The sequence below is a fragment of the Sardina pilchardus genome, chromosome 3, assembly GCF_963854185.1.
Source record: "Sardina pilchardus chromosome 3, fSarPil1.1, whole genome shotgun sequence".
Lineage (NCBI taxonomy): Eukaryota > Metazoa > Chordata > Actinopteri > Clupeiformes > Clupeidae > Sardina > Sardina pilchardus.
In genome coordinates, this window is record NC_084996.1 from 13,801,039 (window position 1) to 13,821,965 (window position 20,927).

The 20,927-nt window shown below is 40.8% G+C and overlaps 3 protein-coding genes across 3 annotated transcripts; 1 reads left to right on the forward strand and 2 right to left on the reverse strand.

The window, feature by feature from the left end:
* Positions 1-148: 148 nt before the first annotated feature.
* LOC134075895 (heme-binding protein 1-like) lies at positions 149-6,402 on the reverse strand. Its single transcript, XM_062530924.1, has 4 exons — positions 6,286-6,402; positions 2,498-2,636; positions 462-642; positions 149-326 (listed from the first exon to the last, which is right to left on the reverse strand). The coding sequence occupies exons 1-4, from the start codon at positions 6,361-6,363 to the stop codon at positions 149-151; spliced, it is 576 nt and encodes a 191-aa protein (XP_062386908.1). The 5' UTR covers positions 6,364-6,402.
* Positions 6,403-8,526: 2,124 nt separating this feature from the next.
* Positions 8,527-13,979, reverse strand: fmc1 (formation of mitochondrial complex V assembly factor 1 homolog). The gene is made up of 2 exons (XM_062531986.1): positions 13,648-13,979; positions 8,527-8,939 (listed from the first exon to the last, which is right to left on the reverse strand). The coding sequence occupies exons 1-2, from the start codon at positions 13,774-13,776 to the stop codon at positions 8,736-8,738; spliced, it is 333 nt and encodes a 110-aa protein (XP_062387970.1). The 5' UTR covers positions 13,777-13,979; the 3' UTR covers positions 8,527-8,735.
* A 421-nt stretch (positions 13,980-14,400) lies between these two features.
* On the forward strand, positions 14,401-20,152 carry LOC134076774 (uncharacterized). Its single transcript, XM_062531987.1, has 5 exons — positions 14,401-14,831; positions 18,083-18,199; positions 18,379-18,522; positions 18,624-18,740; positions 18,867-20,152. Exons 1-5 carry the CDS (start codon positions 14,786-14,788, stop codon positions 19,076-19,078), a joined length of 636 nt encoding a protein of 211 aa, XP_062387971.1. The 5' UTR covers positions 14,401-14,785; the 3' UTR covers positions 19,079-20,152.
* Positions 20,153-20,927: the final 775 nt, after the last annotated feature.

Genomic DNA, 20,927 nt, shown 5'->3' on the forward strand with positions numbered 1-20,927 from the left:
ACCCACCCAATGAATGTAGCACTCTTTGTGCTTCTTGAAGTTAAATCAAACAATCCCACCCATTTCCCATATAACCCATGGCCCTTCTCAGTAAGTATTACACGTTCCTCCTCGCTCCCTGCTCCATGCTGCACGAGCCATCCGTAGCTCAGGGCTCGTCCTGGATGAGCCAGACTTCATTTCGTCGCCCGTAGGGCTTCAGTGGCGGGTCGTAGCTCACGCAGAAGTACTGCTTGCGCTGATAAGGGGCGGTCTCGCCGATGGTGCGCGTCAGACGGGAGTATTCGGAGCGAAACTCTGCCTCTCCTGCGAAGCCCCCAAATTGCCTGTGTGATTGAGACAAAAACAGTGACATTTCCAATGTATCCAACTGGTATGTCAAGAAAAGTGCTTACTGGGCTTATAGTTCCAACATTTTTTTGCCAATTTGATTTTACAAATGCCCTTTAGAAGTGACCTACAGTGAGTAGACGGTCATGCCTGACCGATCCTCAATTTTGATTGTGCTGTCGGTTGGTGTTGGTGGACAGACTTGATAGCGCGAGGGAATCCGAACAGCAACAACCAGACGTCGCAGCATGGCACCGTCATCCCGGGGGAACACGGTTAAGATGATTGGCATTGTGTTTCCCATGGCTTCTCCTACAAGTCAATATCAACACAGTGGACTTTTAAGGGGAGAAAGCCCTTCACAAACAAAGCATGTGGACATTTTCATTGCAGTTCTTCAGAACTGAAAATCTCTACAAGTTCAAGCTAAATAGAGGTGGACATCCCGGGTCCAGAAAGTAAGCCCTGCCAAGTATTTGATCCATTTAGTAAACCAGCTCATCCTAATTAGCAGCCAGGTATATCACCTGTGTTAAGTGGTAGACAGAATATCTAGGACCTTTACTTTCTGGAACCGGGATGTCTGCCTCTGATACACCTTGACCATTCAACAAGAAAACAGTCACTGAATTTTGTGATACTGTATTAGGAATCAAGGATTATGTTCTAAAAAGGATTCTTAAAGGGATATTCCGCCATTTGTGGAAATACGCTCATTTTCCACCTTCCCTCGAGCAAAACAATCGATATTTACCTTGTTCCCGTTCATCCAGCCATTCTGTGAGTCTGGCGATACAACTTTTAGCTTCAGCCTAGCATAGATCATTGAATCGGATTAGACCATTAGCCTCTCTCCTGCTAGCTTCATGTTTAAAAGTGACTAATATTTCTGGTAATTTTCCCATTTAAAACGTGTGTCCTCTCAAGTTAGAAAGTGCAATAAGACCAACTGAAAATGAAACCTGCTGTTTTTCTAGGCTGATTTGACATGGAACTACATTCTCATCTGGCGTAATAATCAAGGCAACTTGCAGCTACTGGCACTACTACTGCTTGATGTCTATGGGGACTATTTTCAGATGCTGCGTACGATATCACTGCGCCTATGGTACGTTTGCAAGTTGCCTTGATTATTACGCCAGATGAGAGTGTAGTTCCATGTCAAATCAGCCTAGAAAAACGCCAGGTTTCATTTTCAGTTGGTCTTATTGCACTTTCTAACTTGAGAGGAGACACGTTTTAAATGGGAAAATTATCAGAAATCTTAGTCACTTTTAAACATGAAGCTAGCAGGCGAGAAGCTAATGGTCTAATCCGATTCAGTGATCTATGCTAGGCTGAAGCTAAAAGTTGTATCGCCAGACTCACAGAATGGCTGGATGAACGGGAACAAGGTAAATATCGATTGTTTTGCTCGAGGGCAGGTGGAAAATGAGCGTATTTCCAAAAATGGCGGAATATCCCTTTAAGATTGAGGAACTGTGCTGTTGGAGGCTTTACGTGGTCTGCAAATGTGCAAAACTGTATGCTTCCTGTGCTACACTTAATTTAAAATAATTGAGGCTGCTAAAAAAAGTCATCCTAGAGAGCCCTGAAGTTGTTCTGTAAAAGATGATACCAAGTAAGCATATCCAAAGACCCAGTGATCAAAGTATCAGTGGCAGCTACAATTTTCCCACTGAGTCATATAGCTGATCACCACAGGGTTCTAAAGAATCCATCATTAAAGAATTCATCACACAGACTTTTGGAATTCCTCCATATAATCTATTACAACTAAAAGAGTTAAATGCAGAAATATGCACCATGCAGGCCATACGCAAGCAAGCATTTGGTTGATGGGTCCTGTCCTAGGGGGGCAGCCGTGGTGTACTGGTTAAGGCTTCGGACTTGTAACCGAAGGTGCCGGTTCGAACCCCGACCAGTCCACCACGGCTGAAGTGCCCTTGAGCAAGGCACCTAACCCCTCACTGCTCCCCGAGCGCCACTGGTTGGGCAGGCAGCTCACTGCTCTGGGTTAGTGTGTGATTCACCTCACTGTGTGTGTGCTGTGTGTGTTCACTAATTCGGTTAAATTGGGTTAAATGCAGAGAAACGAATTTCCCTCACCGGATCAAAAAAGTGTATGTTCTATTCTTCTATTCTATTCCTGTGATGGTCAGCTCACCTTGCTCATTGCTCCCCCCGACGTACATGAGGAGCTTCCTCACAAGTTCGCCCGACATTTGATCGAACGTCCGTCCCTCGGAGCTTATGGTGGCGAACTTTCCATTGTCATACCGTCGCACCTCATAGCTGACCCCGTCCTGAGAAGGAGGCCAAGGGGTGAGGACATGATTCACTTCTGACGCACACAGACAAGAACAGGCTGTGCATCACACTGAAAAAAAGACACCCTCAGCCGTGGACCAAAACAGAAAGCACTGCCCTGGTTTGTAACAGTGGTGAAAAAAAAAATTGTAATCCAGCTGGCTGAACACTCAGACTGCTGTTACTGAGCAAAACATCCGTGGTGGAAATGAAAAGTGCTCACCCAAATATGGCCTGGCATATAGAGAAGGTTACACTGATTTGATTACTGTTGTCCTGGCTAACTCGTCACACTGCAGAGTTTAATCAGCCTAAAGAAAATAATGAGACACTTGTGATGCCTTCTGTTATGTAAGATTACACACACACACACACACACACACACACACACACACACACACACACACACACACACACACACACACACACATATTGACAATGCAGGGAAAATGTGCACACCCTCCTTAACACTTAATGCTGATCGTGGTGACTCAGTGTGACTTCAATCTGAGTAGCATCAGTAAGCCAACAGAGGCGTTAAACAAAACACATAATCAACCAGTGCATAAAATATGGAAAATCTGTCAACACATTTTGGGGATTTTCAGATAGATTCAGCTTAATATTATGCACAGCCCTCAACTAAAATGTTCCACTCTGTTGCCATCACAATGGTGTGACAAAAGTGTGGTAAAATGATCGTTCCAAATAATATCTGGGTTCATCAAATTCAATGTGGTATTTTAGAATCTTAAATTGTTGTGAAACATAATGTTTTAGAACGTTCAAAACTCCCCTGCTGAAGAGTTGAGGGCAATTTGTTAAAGGTACAAAAGCCTTAAAACATTTATCCACCAACATAAAAAAAAAAAAGAAAAGTCATCAGGTACAAGAACAAAGCCTTCGGCAAGGTTTGTTACTCAGTCCTTGTATGCATAATGGGCACACACATGCAGCTGTAGCTGATCTGTTCATGTATTAAACATATTGGTTTAGAGATGATTAGCAAGTTCAAGTGGAAGAAGAGGCTATCTGTGGAATTTTGTACATGACTAGCGAGATGCAGGTTGAATGGTCTGGAGTCAAAAAGATGGGTTATGTATGTATCAAGATTGTTTCCTTGCTGTTATGACATGTTGGGTTTTTTCCTGGTCTCATATTTGTCAAATAAAGACTTAGAAGTGATTGACTTAAAAACAGAAGCCCGATATCAAACACACATCTACTCCATTGTACCAATACAGTGTGCTTAACATCTACCTTCACTAATTTCTTTTTCAGTTCATATCAAAACAATTACAAGACTCATCTTCATACATAAACAATTTCCTGTATCCAAAGCACTATTCATATTTTGCTTTGCACATGTATTTTATAAACCCCTTTTGATCCAGAGTATGTTTGACAGCAAAGGGAACAGTCAAAGGCGAAAACCACCCCATGTCTAGTTCTCCACTGAGATTAATTCTAATTATGCCGTGCACACTCCTTGCATGAAATTCACCATAACCATCAACAGTATGTTAGAATGTATTTCCCCCCCTATAGGCATCATAATATTACATACTCACTTGTGACACTTTACGACAGTTCTAATTACATAGCCTTTGCTCAGAGTACACTTCAGAGTCACAATTATAGTGTGTGCTCAACTGATGTCCAGAAACTCCTCCAGATAATTATGCCGTACTTCAGCTGGTTAGACATGAGCTGTAATTAATGTGGCTATGCTAATATTAGTGAGTCAATTAATAATTCACTTCTGAGTCGCTCTTTTCCTAGGTATCTGTCCGTCCTCCCATGGAAGTGTCCTCCGTGGCAAACTATTTCTTTCTCCAGTGTTTTTTGTCAGTGGATTTAGGGAGGTTTTGAATCGAGCCCTAGCTTAGGATCGGAACCTTTCTCCAACCCATTTGCTTCGTGAGCTTCTGCAAAATGTATTCAAAATTCTAGCATCACTATATTCAATGTGTGAACTAGATGTATTCTCTCTAGATGCATTAAGTCTAAGACCATCAGAGATACCGTGGAAGATAGTGGTGAATCATGAGGCGAATGTTATGAATATTTAGACATTTTGGTTCACCACTGCTGAAGCCAAGAGAGCCCTTTGGCAACTGAGAGCAAAAAGGCTGTCACACACACACACACACACACACACACACACACACACACACACACACACACACACACACACACACACACACTGAGAGGGGCCTTGTGTACAGCGTGTAACTCTTTGATCCTGGTTGTGTTAAAGGACACATTTTAGCCAAAGAACGTATTTAGCCAAACACCAAAATACATGGGACGGGACCTGAAGCAAAATGCACTGGCTAGACATTCAATCAGTATTCTGTGCCATGTTTAATTAAGGATATTGGGTTTCAGGGTCAAAAAAGGAAGAAGAGATCAGGTGTCCGTTTGTGATTTCAGATCTCCTGTGGTCAACTGTCAAGACCATATGTCTTTCTCTCCAGTTTCAACAAGCAGTATTGCCATGATTTCAGATTTCCGTGTGTTTCTGTTTGCTGTAATGCCTGTTAAGTGTGACTATTTACTTAGCCTTAAATGAAAACTTAATTCTGAATAACTTGTGTGATCAACTCTCAACATAACTGCCCGTTTCAGGTGGAACTGTTTAGTTAGAGGAAAACAAGAAATCTGGTTAACCAGTATAAAGGTGGTTACAGAGCAAGCTGCTGCAAGCGTTAACATGACCGTTCTTTCTACATACATGTGTTCATGCATGCATGCATGCATCAGGAGTCCTTGACCATCTACAGTAGCCTATATAGGCCTATGTAAAATGGCAATATGGGCCTGCCTCATTTAACAGCACACATCAGTGACTTCAAAAAGCCGTTTCCTCCTCCAAGCTTTCCCCCACAGTGCTATTGTACACACACGATTGCAATGCACAGGCAACCACCTATCCGTAATACTGTAACTGCAAATACACCCCCCCCCCCCCCTCACTCAAGATAACTTGACCTTGGCTGCTGATGTCATACATTTTGTGGGTCAAAGTCAGTAGTGTAGGATAACAGCACTGCTGATGTCATAGTGAAGACCTCATACCTATGTAGTTAAAGGTGTAAACTAAGTAGAAGTGTACTGGGGATGCTAATCCAGACACCATGGTCCACCAACTAACGCGAGATGGTGTAGTATATCTGTGTTTTTAACAACCATGTTGAGCCACTTTCCACATTCACAGGTATAGACTATCACCTAAGCAAAGGCCATATGACTACATGTTGAGTTGGCTAGGCTAAGTGGCAAAGGTTACATAAAGGAAACTGGTTTAGAAGTAATCAACATTAGGCTAATGAATCCGTGCCACCCAATGGTTAACTCAGGAAATATGGCTCAATTGTATTCAGAGAGTTATTGCCATTACGCATATAGAACTGTTGCAAAAGGCATCTCGCAATTGACAGAGGTACACAAATGAAATGAAGGGACTGTTACTGGAAATTAACTCATAGGCTACAAATTTAGCTGATTCTGGACATATTGGGATCGGACCTCCTGACGCGCGAGCAAATAAAAAAAAAAAAAACACTCTAGTCACGATTTCTCCGAGAATAAACCCTAATAGTAATATAATCTCACTGACTGCTGAAGGGAATAAAAACTTACCTTTGTTTCAGTGCTTAATAATTTGTACTCAGTTTCCTCAGTGGCCCCAAAAAGCGAATTCTTTAGCATTCCAAACATCTTCGTCCTTCTTCGTTCAACTCCTTTCAAGTCAGTCAATTTCAATTTTCAATTTTTTACTGCGTCCCCCCAACAGATCTCCCTGTGCAAACTGCGTAATTATAAAATGACGGTATTAATTAATCTTGTTTAACATAAATCAGGCTATTAGAGTTATGCTTCTCTCTTCCAATTTACTCCTGTCATTATAAGACTAAATTATCAGTCAGCACTAACTTAGTCTTCCCACCGTCTCTGTAGGTCTCTCCATGCGCACTCGGTATTGTCGATGAGTCCACTATACTCACTCTCTCTCCTCCCTCACTGAGAAAGAGCGTCAAAAGTGGCATCATCCATTCCGCTCAAAGGTGGCATCATCCATTCTTTAGTTGAAAAATGGCCACCCGTCAGTATTATAGGCTAGGCACTGCATATTATAACGTCTTTACATAGACTACATTATAATACTTTATATCAGATACATTTGTATAGACACATCAGCTAAATATTCTCCAGTGTCTACACGTGTTTGACTGATGTGCGCAACGGTGTTCTGCTTTTGATTGCTATCATCTACAAAGGTGAGCAGAACAGAAGACAACGCAACCTTATATTGTTCATCAGCTCAGCATCACCTTAGTTACCACTGGTGCTGGACTTGTTGTTATTGTTGACCATTTGACACTATCCTTCAAAATGTCATAGTGCATCACCATTCATGAAGTGCATGTGCGTGTGTGTACAGTTGAGAATCACAGACGCGCATGTGCAAGCGTTTTCCTTCCCTTGTGTGTCACAGCACGTTGCGTAGCTGTAGGGTCAATCTATTTAAACTCTCACTGAAGGCAATATTAGTCACTACAGTGTGGCCAGAAGAAGGGGGTTGCTGTCTAACACGTACAGAGTCATCCAAGCCCTACATAGCTCATTGCTCAGAGAAGGTGAGAGAGAGATGAGGCCAGCACAAAATATAATCCACAAGGCACTAGTATGGACAACTTGGTCCTGAAACATGAACTCAGTCTGACATCAGCGGAGAGGGTTTCTGGCGGGGTCTGGGCAGGGGGTGGGGGCGGGGGTGGGTGTTCATGCAGAGGGGACTGGCCGTGAAGATGAGCAGAGGACGACAGACTGACACTGACTGCTCCCAGAAGGAGAGAGATGTCGCATCCACTGAGGGAGGAAGGGAGGGCAAGGCGGGGGGAGGAGGGATCCCAGGCAGCCCCTCCAGCAGCACAGCTAAACAAATCAATTTAATCTCACTAAACAACAAAAATCCTTTCTGATGGTAAATTAGCACACTGGCGGATGACCCAGAGCAAGGTCTCCCTCTTGCACTCTTTTTCTGGTGCTACGAGGACACAAGAGGATAAAAAAAGATAGCCAAGAGGATATCAAAAAATACACAGCCATTTCCCATTTCAATATCGTCTTGTTTCATGCTCTGAATCATCAGAACAAAATCATATAGACTAAGCGAATAATTCTATCCCAAATAGCCAATGTGCCACTTCTGAATAAGACCTTTCTCTCATCTACTGTATGAAGTGTTGTGTTTGACTTACAACTCAATGAGACATTGCAGTTTATTAGTGGCTTACCATACTAAAAACATTCTCATAATATAATAGTCTGTTATAACTTCCTAGACCCCATACAGCGCACAGGCACAAAAAAGTGTCCTGCCATCGCACAAAAAAATGTCTTTCAGTCAAATATTACCAAATAATTCCAAGCTCTTTGTCTTTGATTACCTGGTTATATAAAATATAACGAGTAAAAATAACAGTATCATCTCATCCATTAAATCTCTGATCTCTCTCCTCTCACACTTTAATGAAGTGAAGCGCGTTTAATTCCCAGAAAGGTCAGTACACACTGTATGTGCTGCAGTGGGTCTCCGGAAGCCAGTTACTCCCACAAAATGACTGCAAAAAAGGTTAACATGGAAACCTTGTGCTCTCTACCTGAACGAAATAACTCTACTCCATTAGAAACATTAGAACAGAATGCAAGTCAGATGTAAGGAGGTCAGGTTTTGACTATGACTACCAGGAACTAAATTAGTAAACAAAATTGCCTCAAAAGTACGTAAGGCTAGACCCCGCAAATTTCATGTACTTAACGCAGACTGTCTCATCGAATTCTCTTGACACACAAGGAAACAAAGCAAGTCGTAAATGGTATTGCTTTTTTTTTTATTAATCTTTTAGTGACATCAACAAACATATTTACATTTAAGAATATATGATGCATTTTACTATGCATGAGACTTTACTTTACTAATGCATCTGAACCTAACATTACATTCAGCAAGGTATGTCTCAATCGTTGTTCATCTCAGAGCTTAGAGATGGACCTGGTCCGAGGCGAGCACATTTCCCTTGGACCTTTCACTTTTCCCAGCCTTTTCCTCCTGGTTGGGTGGGCAACCGAAGGCCCACCAGGCCCGCCGCCTCCTCCGTGCTACGCTCCCCTTTGCCGTGGTAGAGGTTGTGGAGAGCCATATGCTGTCTGGTGGAGGAGAGCAAGCACAGGTAGGTAAGGGAGGAGTGGAGCGCCTCCTGCTGGGCACGACAGTACCTCTCTCCTGTTACCTGAGCAGAGGAGACAGATTAAAAGGTCAGTAGGTTCACACACAATGTATGAGGAACACCGACCTGCCTGGTGAGATGTATGAAGGCTTTGGCCTCAAGCTTGGGCTATGCAACAGCAGTGCCACAGCAGTGCCACAAAATCTCATCCTGCGAGACTGACTACTCTGTGCTCAGTCACTCATATGTAACGCACACACTGAAGCAAAAGGAGGGGGAAAACAAAAAGAAAAAAGTCTTCTAGATGGGAAATGTATCTCATGTATTCAAAGTAGCATGACAAAGGGGGAATGATAATCTATAGTTAAGGTTCAACTAAATTGTAATGGTGTTACTTTGCATTATGTCATAAAATAGTTAGAATATGTTTACAGGTATAGCAACTTCTGATTTTGCGTGCCAGATTTTGATGGTGCGTGGTCATCACGTGAGAGTTACAAACAATAGGCCTACGTGAAAAATTTACACCAAAATACTTTTTTTTTTTACAAAACATTAATCAGAGAGACGCTAGTTAACAGTTAATGGTTACTGGTGTTCCGCCTGGTGGACTGTCCGTTGGACTAACCAGCACCCTTCACTGTAACAGGCTCCCCAACCATACAACTACTACATTATGGTATGTCCTATTAGTCCTATTAGTCCATGGGCTAGGAGGGTTGCACATATTACTACCCCTACTACTAAACATAATTGTTTTTTTCTTGTAGCTCTGGTCCAAAGGCTTAAGAAAAATAATGTTAACAAAATATAAACTCATTCCCAGTTCCCAGTATACTTCTTAGAACCCCCCTTCCAAACACTTCAAGACATCTTGTTTTTTAATCTGAGCCTGAGGGTAATGAAACCATCCATCCATCACAGCTAATTTCTATTTGGTAGGCATCATTGTTAAGCTCCTGTGGCTTCATGATCTAAGGATGACTGACTTATGTATTAATGTATTATAATTATCATATATTATTATCATTATCAATTATCAGTAATGATTATAGGCTAATTGGACATTATCGGACAAGTCATATAGTATATCATATGTGCCAGATTACAGATAAATCTACCACGCACCAATGTTAAATCACATACAGAGTGTATACGCTTTAGGCTGTTAAATCAGCTGTCTGAATTCATACAACCCTTGGCGAGAATTATGGAATCACCACTCTTGGAGGATGTTCATTCAGCTGTTTTATTTCAGAAAAGAGACAAATCGCAGAAATGCCTAAAAAATACTTTTCCGCAATAGATTTAGATTAGATAGAACATTTGCCTTTGTGAAACACAGCACCAAGAAATCAGCAAAGACTGTAGTAATTTACTACAGGCAATTATTTTTTGTAGAGAAAAAAAAATATGGAATCACTCAATCCTGAGGAAACAAATGGAATCACAAACCTAAAACATCATAATTGTTACTTTGTTGCCCCTCTTCTGGCACAGACTTCACTAATGCAGTAGGCCTACTCATCATCTATCAGCAGAGGTGGGACAAAGTCATTGTTTGGCAAGTCACAAGTTAGTCTCAATTCATTGCCCTCAAGTCCCGAGTCAAGTCCCGAGTCAAGACAGGCAAGTCCCGAGTCAAGTCCAAGTCAAAGGCCAACAAGTCTCAAGTCAAGTCCCAAGTCCTACGGTCTGACTTTCGAGTCCTTTCGAGTCTTTTTAAAAATCGAGTGAAACAGGTATTTTGTCAATTGAATTTGTGTGTGCTGGAGAGACTGAGATGAAAATCTGTCTAGCAGAAATGTCAAATGGTATCTCTAGCACATTCTCAATGAAATATAGGCCCTATGTGTTAAAATATGTGTTCAATTTGTTAAGAAACCACTGATAGGCCTACACAAGCTGAAATAGTTTTATAAGGTGTGACCATGTTTATTACATTACAAAAATGTAGGCAAAACCGTATTGCCATAAGGGGTATACAGATAACTCACAGCAGTGGCAATCCTAGTCTCTGCTCAAACCTCCAGTCCACACACACAGAAAATGGTGTGTCTTGTGTCTATTTCATATTTTGAATTCATAAACTTGACATATTTTGTTAACAATTTATAGTATTTTAGGATCTGCATAATTACTTATAGCTAAAAATATTCAGTAATTTGAATACTTCATATTGATTACACTTGTCTTTAATGATATTACAGGGTGGTGTGTAGGTCTAATTGAGTGCCTGTCACTTTAAGAAGTACGTGAACGTAATTAGGTTTCATTCGGTTAGAAAAATAGTCACCCATAGTTCAAGGATATATGTTTTCATTAAATAAAATTTATGTTCAAAAAACTGACAAGGTAAAGAAAATATTTCTGATGTCATAGAAAATATCTTGCAATGTTAACTTCTATGATTCCTTGGTCATGTTTAATTGGGTGGGTGCTTAACTTAGCCTACTCTACCAGACATGGAGTTTGATATCCAATGAATAACAACCAGTGCTCAAAATAAAACGTTATGGTAGCCTATTCTCCTCCTGATAATGTTAGTAGTGGAATGGATTTAATGTGAATGTACACAAAAAGACGCAGTTGCTATATGATACAGGCAGCGTTTGAGGTGAAAATGTTCCACCTTTTAAAAGCCTAATCGTGGTTAAATCCATCAATTAGACAACAGAATCAGTAGGGTAGGCTACCAGTTTGGTTTCATAGTAGGCCTAGCCTACCAGGCATATGTCAAAAGCAGGCTAGGATGAAGCTGGGGGGAATTTAACAAGTTCTACACAGTCATTCGTTTCTTGTTGGTCTCCACATATTTTTTTGTAGGCAAACGAATTAACGAAATAATCGTAGGTATAATTTTGCTGGCGCATTCACGTCCGTTGTCTGGCCCTGCGTGTTGTCTAGCTTGTTCAGCGTGGTTGGCCACTGTCGAATCAAAACAATCTAGGCTACAGTCAGTGATTTGATTGGATTTTGTGCCGAATACGCGCATTGTCTCACGCACAGGCGCACACACATAATGATAGATCAGTCATATCTACATTTTATCTTTTTGTCTTTCGTTTTTTTTATGGGAAGTAGCAAGTCTTTACAAGTCAATAGGCGCAAGCCCAAGTGAAAGTCCGAGTCATTGATGTTAAAGTCCAAGTCGAGTTGCAAGTCTTTTTATATTTTGTCAAGTCGAGTCTAAAGTCATCAAATTCATGACTCGAGTCTGACTCGAGTCCAAGTCACATGACTCGAGTCCACACCTCTATCTATCAGGTTTCAACTTCCAACTTTTCAAACAGCAGATGACAGATAATCTTTACAGGATGGTGCCATTTCTTCAATTTGCACCATATACAGTATTTTAAATGGGATTGAGATCCAGACTATTTGCTGACCATACCATTGACTTGATTTGTCCTACCTGAAGAAAAGTTTAAACATTCTTTGCTCTATGGCAAGATACATTATCATCCTGACTTTTGATAATGACTTCCTCATTATCAAAATTCCTCTCGAATGACAAGACACATTTCAATGTACACTTGTACTTGTGGTTTGACTGCCATCTCCTGTAGTCCTTTTGCTGACATGCAACCCCATATCATCAGTGACTGTGGAAAGTGTCTTGTCTCTTCATTTTTATTTTACATTTTCAACATGTTGTTACAGTGGGCTAAAGAGAAGCAATTATGGATTGTGGATGGTTGGATGAGAGTGATATTCAGAGATGAACCACACATCTGCATAGGCCAAGGATATGATGCTGTAACTTTTGTTTGGTGCCGCTCCACTGAAAAATGTAAAGATGACTGCCTGAAGAAAACAAGACAATTTCCACGGTCACTGGGTCACTGGTGATATGGGGCTGCGTGTCAGAGATGGCAGTCATTACTTCTACATTAAATGCACATTAAAAGTATACATCAAAATTAGGACATATTCGTCAATCCATCAAATTATGTAGGAAAGACATATCAAGTCAATGGCATGACCAGGAAACAGTCTGGATCTAAATCCCATTGAAAATTGATGGAGGAACTGAAGAAAATGGTGCATGACAAGGCTCCATCCTGCAAAACTGATCTGTCAACTTCCATTCAACAAAGTTGGAATCTGATTGCTCAGGAATATCTACATTAGTGAAGTCAATGCTACGGAGAAAGTTAAATAAAAGTAAGCCTACTAATTATGATGTTTTAGATTTGTGATTCCATTTTTGAGTGGTGGAATTAGCTGTCACTTACTAGTACTGCCCAAAATGTATCAGCTTAACTGGTTCGACACTGTAGGATACTAGTCCCTGGGTTGGGTGTCCACATACACTTCATTAGTGCCATGATGACCGGGTAAATTATACATTCATTGTGTGTATGCATGATTAAATTGAATGCATAGCCTAATCGGACAAGGAAAGTCACAGAGATATGGGCCAGAACGGTGCATGTACAGAGCGTGTCTAGTAAGTAGACGGGCGCTGCATGTATGGGGGTACATGGCAGAGCGTGCATGAGACTCACTTCTAGGCTAGCCCATGGATGATAGCAAAGTCTGATGTTAGTCACGGTCACCTTGCAGGGCTGATAATAGCGAGTTGTGCATTCCCCACAATGTCGAAATTGTATTCTGCTATGAGAGTGTGAACTGTGAAGTGAAGCATGTATGACCTCTGACATAACTTAGCCTACACATTTTGTAACACGGAAAGGACAGTGTAACGTTAATGGTGTAATGTCAGCAAACTTAGTGAACTACAACAATAAATCGCACATAGGCCTACCTGATTTTTACGAAACTGTTCCAACACGTAATTATATGCCATCGTTTGTTTATATTCTGGTCCCTTTAAAGCCCGTAGTTCTCTCAGTATACTACGACATACACGCAGCGGCGAATTCAACGACGCCATGTCTTCTACAGTCGATGTCTGTGCCGTCTGTGAGACAGACTATCTTCCAAGTAACTTCACAGAATCTTTGCCAAACTCGGTAAAGAAATTCCAACAGCGCAGACTATTTTAATAATCTGCTCTATCGTCAGGAGGACAGTAGTAAGCTACAGAATGTAGCCTAGCATAGCTAATTTTCATTTTCTTCTCTTGTATTTTCTCTTCTCGTTCTGATGGCAACCCTTGCTATCGCCGCCACCTGGATTGGAGGGTGAAGTGGATAAGATTGAAGCAGAGCCCATTTAGTGACATTGTTAGCGAAGGAAAAAATGAGTTGCGACACTTTGTTGATGTTACAAGTGTCAGAAGTTCTAATAAAATGTGGTAAAAGGCGGAATTGCAGGCGGAGATGTATTTCTGAATGCTGGAAATTACTCACTGACTACAGACCAAGTGAGTTTTAAATTCCATAATTCCCATAGTCGAGTATAAGATACACATCCCCACCAGTTATTCTCACATGACGTTCGAACGTGATTACGATGACGTTTTGACTGAGAAAAGATTTTTTCTACAACAGTTTGTGTTTCTCAGGTCAGGAGGCAAATTGAGGAAATTGGCGTCAATTCGTGTTTTAACGTAAGAACAAAACACACTCTATTTTTTGTCTTTGATATTAGAGAAAGGGAGACAGAGACTCCTCTGGAGAGGGGCGGATGGACGGATGAGGTTCAGGCTGTAGGCAAAAAAGAAAAGAAAAGAAAAGAAAACACAGCAGACCCTTTACGGAAGCCCTGTGGCAGTTTGTCTGTAGGCTAGTTGTCTGCTGCGTCGAGGGTGTGTTGGTGGGTGTGGTGTTGAGAACAAGTTTAGACAGATTCATTCGCGCGCAATTAACATTGGGTAGATTTGACTTCATTGGCGCAACTCAGGTAGAGCATCATTCCAGCGGAGGGATTGTCACGTTTTCACTGGAACCACAGACCACAGAGGAATACTGCCCCGCGCTAGGAAACAAAAATATAGGAATATGTTGCCATTTTTGCTATTTGTGTTTTGTGCCACGTTCGCAGTTGGTGAGTATAGGCAAATGAATGGAATGCATGGGTCGACAACAGCACGCACCTCACCTGCTCCACACATTGAGGGGTGAAAAGTATACACACGTGTCTGAGGATATTTTATGTCCTCAGACACACGTGCGCATAAACGGTGAACGGTGTTTCTTACAGAGGCGGCAATTTAGCATAGAGTTTCTGTATTCTATAGCCTAACTTAAGTTTAAAATAATGTCTTGTTACATTAATGTTGCTTTTTTGGTTGTTTAGCCACTGAAACGTGATTGAAAAAAACCCATACTATAATAATATAACCTATAATAACCTTTGATGTTTTATTCTGGTGATGTTAGGCCTCAAGTTATGGGGTAGGCTATGGAGCGAGCGTATCAAATGTATTCCATGCAGTTTCCACACTTTCAGGTAGTTCCATTCTTAAAACTATGATGGAAAATTACAGCTTTAATGCAGCTTCCTGTTTATTTGACCAGCCCACTACTGTAGATACTTTTATGTTAGCAGAGGCGTTGTTCAATATAAAATTGTTGGTGGGCTTGGATAGTTGGGGCATAAACGTTACGCAATTAAATGGCTACTTTTGACTTATCACATTACACAGGCTACTAACCTGTACGCATTTTGCATCAACCGCATTGCACACCAAAGTAAAACTACATCCAACAGCAGACATCCCAGTTTTCCGGAAAACTCCCTGTACCTGCTTAGAATCTCCCACAAATCTATTTCATACGATGCTGAGATACAGAAAGAAAAGTGACAAGTGAGAATGACAGGCATAGCTGGCCTCTTGTTATAGTTTGTCTTCATCAGATGGGGTTAGGCTAAATTAAGGACTTGATGTGAGCCTACAAGTGTTCACTCGTAAAATCGCGTTCGCTCATGCCTTTTTGCGCAACAGAAATCTGCACTTAATGCGATTGTAAATTATTCTAGGTTGATGTTGTCTTGGAAAGTTATGACTTGTTAACCAGTTATTTCAGTGAGCAATAATTTTCATGTGTCGCTGATGGTTGAAGTTTTCATAACTAAAAGGCGATGAGGAAGCGCAGACCTCTCCAAGGCCAAATGCAGCCATTAACACACGTGTCTGAAAGTGGACCTATAGCTAAATATGTTCGAGCTTCTTATTGATGAGTGTTTTGTATTTTGTATTTTGTTTTTTTCCTTGGAGCATAAGCTATCATTGTTCTTGTTTACTAGCGCGTAAACAAGCTTCCAGACGGAGATCGCGCATCATATCGCTTTAGTCGGGATAATGTAGCACAATTATTGCAGCCTCACTGATGGAAGAAAGACAGCGTCTCCTCGGCTTGGGGTGCTACTCAACAAGTATTCTTCAAGGATGGCAGGTCTGCATCTAAGTATAAGTAGGCTAGTGATTCAACTCATTGCAAGTAAAGCAACAAAGCGCAGGCTTTGAAATATAGGCTACTGAAAGTAAAAAGAAACTGTAACTCCTTAACAGCTATTTCACTATGGCACTTCATAAAGGATTCGAGCAAGCTTGTTGCCTAGCCTACTACCAAGCCAAGAATGAACTTGCCTATAAACAAATATTCTGTTTGAAGTAAGCTCGCTGGCAGAATAGACCTAGGAAAATTCCATGATCATGTAACGCTGTTTTGGCACTGCCCCTTTGGTGGCACCCCTACAGTTGGGAAGTCAACTTCCTTTTTGCGTCACTCCCATCCATTTAATTGAAACCAGCCTTGATGTTAGTAAGCACACAATGACCTCAAATAAAAACAACTCACCTCAAAAATATTAAAGTAACAAGACTGTTTTGAAAATGTAAGGCAAAGAAAGTACAGATATTTCTCTGAAAACAGGGGTGTAAAGTAAAATGTTGTTGTCAAGTACAGATACCTGAAAATACTATAGTAGGCCTACACATAGGCCTATTTGTACTTTGTTACTTCCCACCTCTGCTATTTGCTCATGCAATTCAATTACCACAATGCAATGACACATTACAAAGATAACATACAATAATTCAAACAGCTTTAAAAAGTCAGGATATTAAAAAATATGTGCCCACATGCTTCAATGTAGCCTGGATGCCAGACCGAAGTTTAGCCCCGCCTCCATTCTTTTTCTGCAGGGAACTTAAGAATTGAGTATGACGTCGTCAGGGTAGCTTCAATGGGCACCGTGCACGCAATGTTGACTTCATCAATTGTCTATTGTCTCCTTTTAGAGCAGAATGTGACAAGCTATAAAATATTGGGTATATCCCCTCCTCAAGTGCTTTTTTCAAGTCTTATTTCATGCCTGGTTATGAGTGCAGCTCACTCTTTGCTAAGTATGCTATTTGCTAAACTGTTATATGGAAAAAAAAAAACTAGATATACAGTAACATTTATATTTATGAATGAAACATGGTACATCGCACTAGACGAAATGACAAAAAATTTAGCTATTCTCATGTTGATTTTTGTGTTCCTTCTAGCAGCCACACCTAACATTTTACTCTAATGAACATAACAAAACATGCAATCACACCTTGTTTTATCCTTAATATCTTAGTGTGCATTTGTTGCCGAGACGAAACAAAGATTGATGCAATGTGGATTAAAAAAAGTATCTTAGTATCACCAGTTGTGCACCTTTTCCAGATCTAAGGCCAGATCATGGCTTCCAAGAAATTATACAAATTCAAGGGTGCAAAAATGTTTGATAACGTTGGAATTTAACAAAAAATATTTTACAGGTCTTAGTTTTGGGACCTAAATTTTAGGTAGACAAACTTTGAGCAAAATCTGAGACAGCAACCATTTTCCTGGAATTTGTCTGATTTGGCACGGAATAACACAGTAACTTCCTTTTAACCTTTATGGCCTATTTTGTCAGCGATATCTCCTGACAGAAACATCCTTTTCGGCCAATCTTATTGCACAGCTTTTGCACAACATCTCCAAAGGGGATTAAAGACTTTTCATCAAACCTTGTACAGTTACTAACTACAAGGGCTACATGCATTGACAGAGTTTATATTCATAGCTTTGGTCTGGCTCTGCCAATGCACATGTACTGCCATTTCTGCCTTTAGATATTGCTGAGTCTTGTCTACAGTATAATTGCAACAAATGTTATTGTGCATATGAATCTGGTCTTGAATGTAAAATGACAATTCTGCATTGCCCTGATATTTAAATGTTATTAAAGAGACATCAACACTGCTGATTTTATTTGGAGAACATCATGTCTGAAAACAGCATTTATTTACTGTTTATTGGTGTGTGTTGTAGGACAGACAGAAACATGTTTGGAGTGTTCAGGTGCGGATTGGGGCAAATGTTTTGGACAGGAACATTCCTGTCGGGCTTCTGAGAAGTGTGTGTCGGCAGTGACTGTACTCACTCAAGGTATTTTCACTCATTTGTTTCATGTGCATGTGTATGGTTGTGGAATAGACATGGACCGTACAAGGACTTACAGTATGTGTAGGTGGCTGTGGTACAGTATGTGTGAACATAGAGTACCTGTGTTTGTGTGTCCATTTTTTTAATATGATATGTTGTGTTTTTTTGTTGGGGTATGACAGATCTTAGAGGAGATTTCAATAAGACCATCCAGAAAGTGAATAGAAAATGTGCAGATTCCGCACTCTGTCAGCAGGACTTCTCTGTGAACTTTCGAGTTGCTGACTGGAAGATCAAGACCAAGTGTGGTGAAAATGTAACTATGGGTAAGATTAAGACACTTTTCCATCAACAACACTTCACCAGCACTTTATTGCCTGTTTACCCCAACTGGTCCCCTCTCTCTCTTCTCTCTCTGGAATTTCAGGAAATGAAAAACCTTCCGAGGGCAAACTGGTATGTTATGGATGTGTTTCTCAACCGGCTTATTGCACTAAAACTGTGAAATGCAGTGAAACTGAGACCATGTGCATCAGTGCTTCAGGTGATCACTATACCTCTCTTTCTCCTTGTGTGTGTGTGTGTGTGTTATAACAGAATGGGTCTTATAGGACTATTACAACTGAATTACAGGGTAAAATCTGACCATGTAAATTTGTGCTTCTCACAGAGACTGTTGCTGGAAATCTTGTGGTCAACAAAGGTTGTGCAACTAAGACCATGTGCAATCTGAAACGAGGCATATCTGATGTGGTGGGGTCTACCGTAGTTGGGCATGTGTCTTGTTGCCAAGGGAACCTTTGCAATGGCAGTGGCATCTTGAAATCCACCTCATCAGTGTGTTTGTTGTTGCTATCAATGCTTCCCTGGATGCTGCCTTGATGGTGAAATGGGAAAACATCAGCAAAGGCATGTGACAGAAAAAATATGTCTGATGCTATTGAGACAGAGGCATCATTTACAGTTTTCATCAGTCGCTTTGGTGTGTTTAGTGGAGTATTTGTTAGTGTTCATTTGTGCCAATCAGTTACAGAAGTTGAGAAGGGAAAGGAGGAGGGGACGGGGGATTCACCATGTCTCCCTACTGGAGTGGGGGAGCAAAGAATAGCACGGGGCCAGTAGCACATCCATGCAACTGATTACAAATGTCTGCTGTTTTTTACATTTTCAATTGCTACTGTCATGTTGGTCAAAATGCACTATTTTTGTTTCATGCTGAATATTACCTTACCCTATAAAATTAATATACCATATTTCATTGCTTGAGTTACATTCAAAAGTGTTGAATTAGCTGTCATAGTTGTCATAGTCTGCCTAGGATAAATACATCTATGTGGCCTGACAGACAGAAACGTCAGGATGTATAGAAGGATGTAGGTCTACAGTGGCGCACAGCTCTGACCAAGGTCATTTTTCATTTGGACAATGCTGTAAAAACATTTATTTTCTTCACACTGTCACAATGTATCGGTCATTTTTCATTTGCATAATGCTGTAAAAACCTTTGTTTTCTCACACTGTCACAATGTCTGTCAACAGTTAAAACTTTTGAAACATGCCCACTCTCTTGCAATCCCCCCCATCTTCACACAATAATGTGTAACTTTGCAGTTTTGAAATAGCTATGCCACACAGAAAAAAAGTGCTTCCTTGTGAACTTTTCAATAGGAAATACTTACAGAGTAAACTGTCATATTGACAATGTGACAAAGCAGTTTGACTACTTTGTTCATTAACAATGGCGTAAGGACTTGTTATTGCACTGACATTTTCATTGGCATAAATACTTGCTTTTGAGAAATAAATAAACTAAGCGGTTTTGCAGGTAATCCACTATGTGGTGCAGTTTGCACTTTGTCACATTGTCATTTTCAGCATGGGCCTCATGTTTTCATTTGTCAATTTGAATAATTTTATACCAAAAAGTCGGAGATGCAATAAATCATTTCCCTAGTATGTTTTTCGTAATGAGTGTCTTTTCTGGTCCTCTTATAACCACAACTAACCTGTAAGCCAGCCCGAATAGGCTCTGTGCATGTGACAAACTTACGTTTTTGTCTAAAGGTTGGCATACCCATTTCCTGTTCGCTGTCATGGCTCTCAACAAACACCTGAGGATGAGTGCTTCAGCTGTACAAAAACATAAGAAATACAATATGCGAGTCTTTTAATTTTTTTTACAACCGTGGGCTGCACTGCTGTGTGGCACTCTTGTTTGGTTTCAAATCGATATTATAGTGATTTTGGGGGACCATCCAATAAATTAATTTGTTACATTTAGTGCCTATAAACCCACTGGCCTGTAGATAGTGGTGTCTAAAGAGTTGCTGTTAGGGGATGTCGAGATATTGAGACGTAACCCATAATTTCAATAGCTCGCTTGCGCAAGAACTGGTCTGCTGCTGTAAATTACAGGTGTTGTTTGCACTGAGCCTGGCGGGAAGCTCAACAAAAATGTTTGGGACATTACAGTACCTCAACCAAGAGCACCGGAGCAGCGAGCGTAGTGCCAGTGCAAGCCACATGCAATGTGAAGATAGATAAACAGATAGATAGATAGATACTTTATTGATCCCCAAGGGGAAATGCAATGTGAAGTCCCCTTCTGTCCCTTGGTGCATGTGCATGATGCGTGAGATGGGAGCGGCAGCACTGATTTTACTAAACTAATTTAGGCTAACTCTCACCGCCCATCCACAATACCTTGGCAGCCCACACTTTGGGAAACACT

What these genes read in the sequence shown, in the direction of transcription:
- fmc1 (XM_062531986.1), bottom strand. Translation starts at nt 13,776, where the DNA reads ATGGCGTCGTTGAATTCGCCGCTGCGTGTATGTCGTAGTATACTGAGA. An exon ending in AACAGTTTCGTAAAAATCAG is followed by an intron (nt 8,940 to 13,647) that starts GTAGGCCTATGT and finishes TCCTCTGCTCAG; the next exon opens with GTAACAGGAGAGAGGTACTG.
- LOC134076774 (XM_062531987.1), top strand. Translation starts at nt 14,786, where the DNA reads ATGTTGCCATTTTTGCTATTTGTGTTTTGTGCCACGTTCGCAGTTG. An exon ending in AGTGACTGTACTCACTCAAG is followed by an intron (nt 18,200 to 18,378) that starts GTATTTTCACTC and finishes GGGGTATGACAG; the next exon opens with ATCTTAGAGGAGATTTCAAT. An exon ending in TGGTGAAAATGTAACTATGG is followed by an intron (nt 18,523 to 18,623) that starts GTAAGATTAAGA and finishes CTGGAATTTCAG; the next exon opens with GAAATGAAAAACCTTCCGAG.
- LOC134075895 (XM_062530924.1), bottom strand. Translation starts at nt 6,363, where the DNA reads ATGTTTGGAATGCTAAAGAATTCGCTTTTTGGGGCCACTGAGGAAACT. An exon ending in CGGGGGGAGCAATGAGCAAG is followed by an intron (nt 643 to 2,497) that starts GTGAGCTGACCA and finishes ATTGACTTGTAG; the next exon opens with GAGAAGCCATGGGAAACACA. An exon ending in GGCATGACCGTCTACTCACT is followed by an intron (nt 327 to 461) that starts GTAGGTCACTTC and finishes TCAATCACACAG; the next exon opens with GCAATTTGGGGGCTTCGCAG.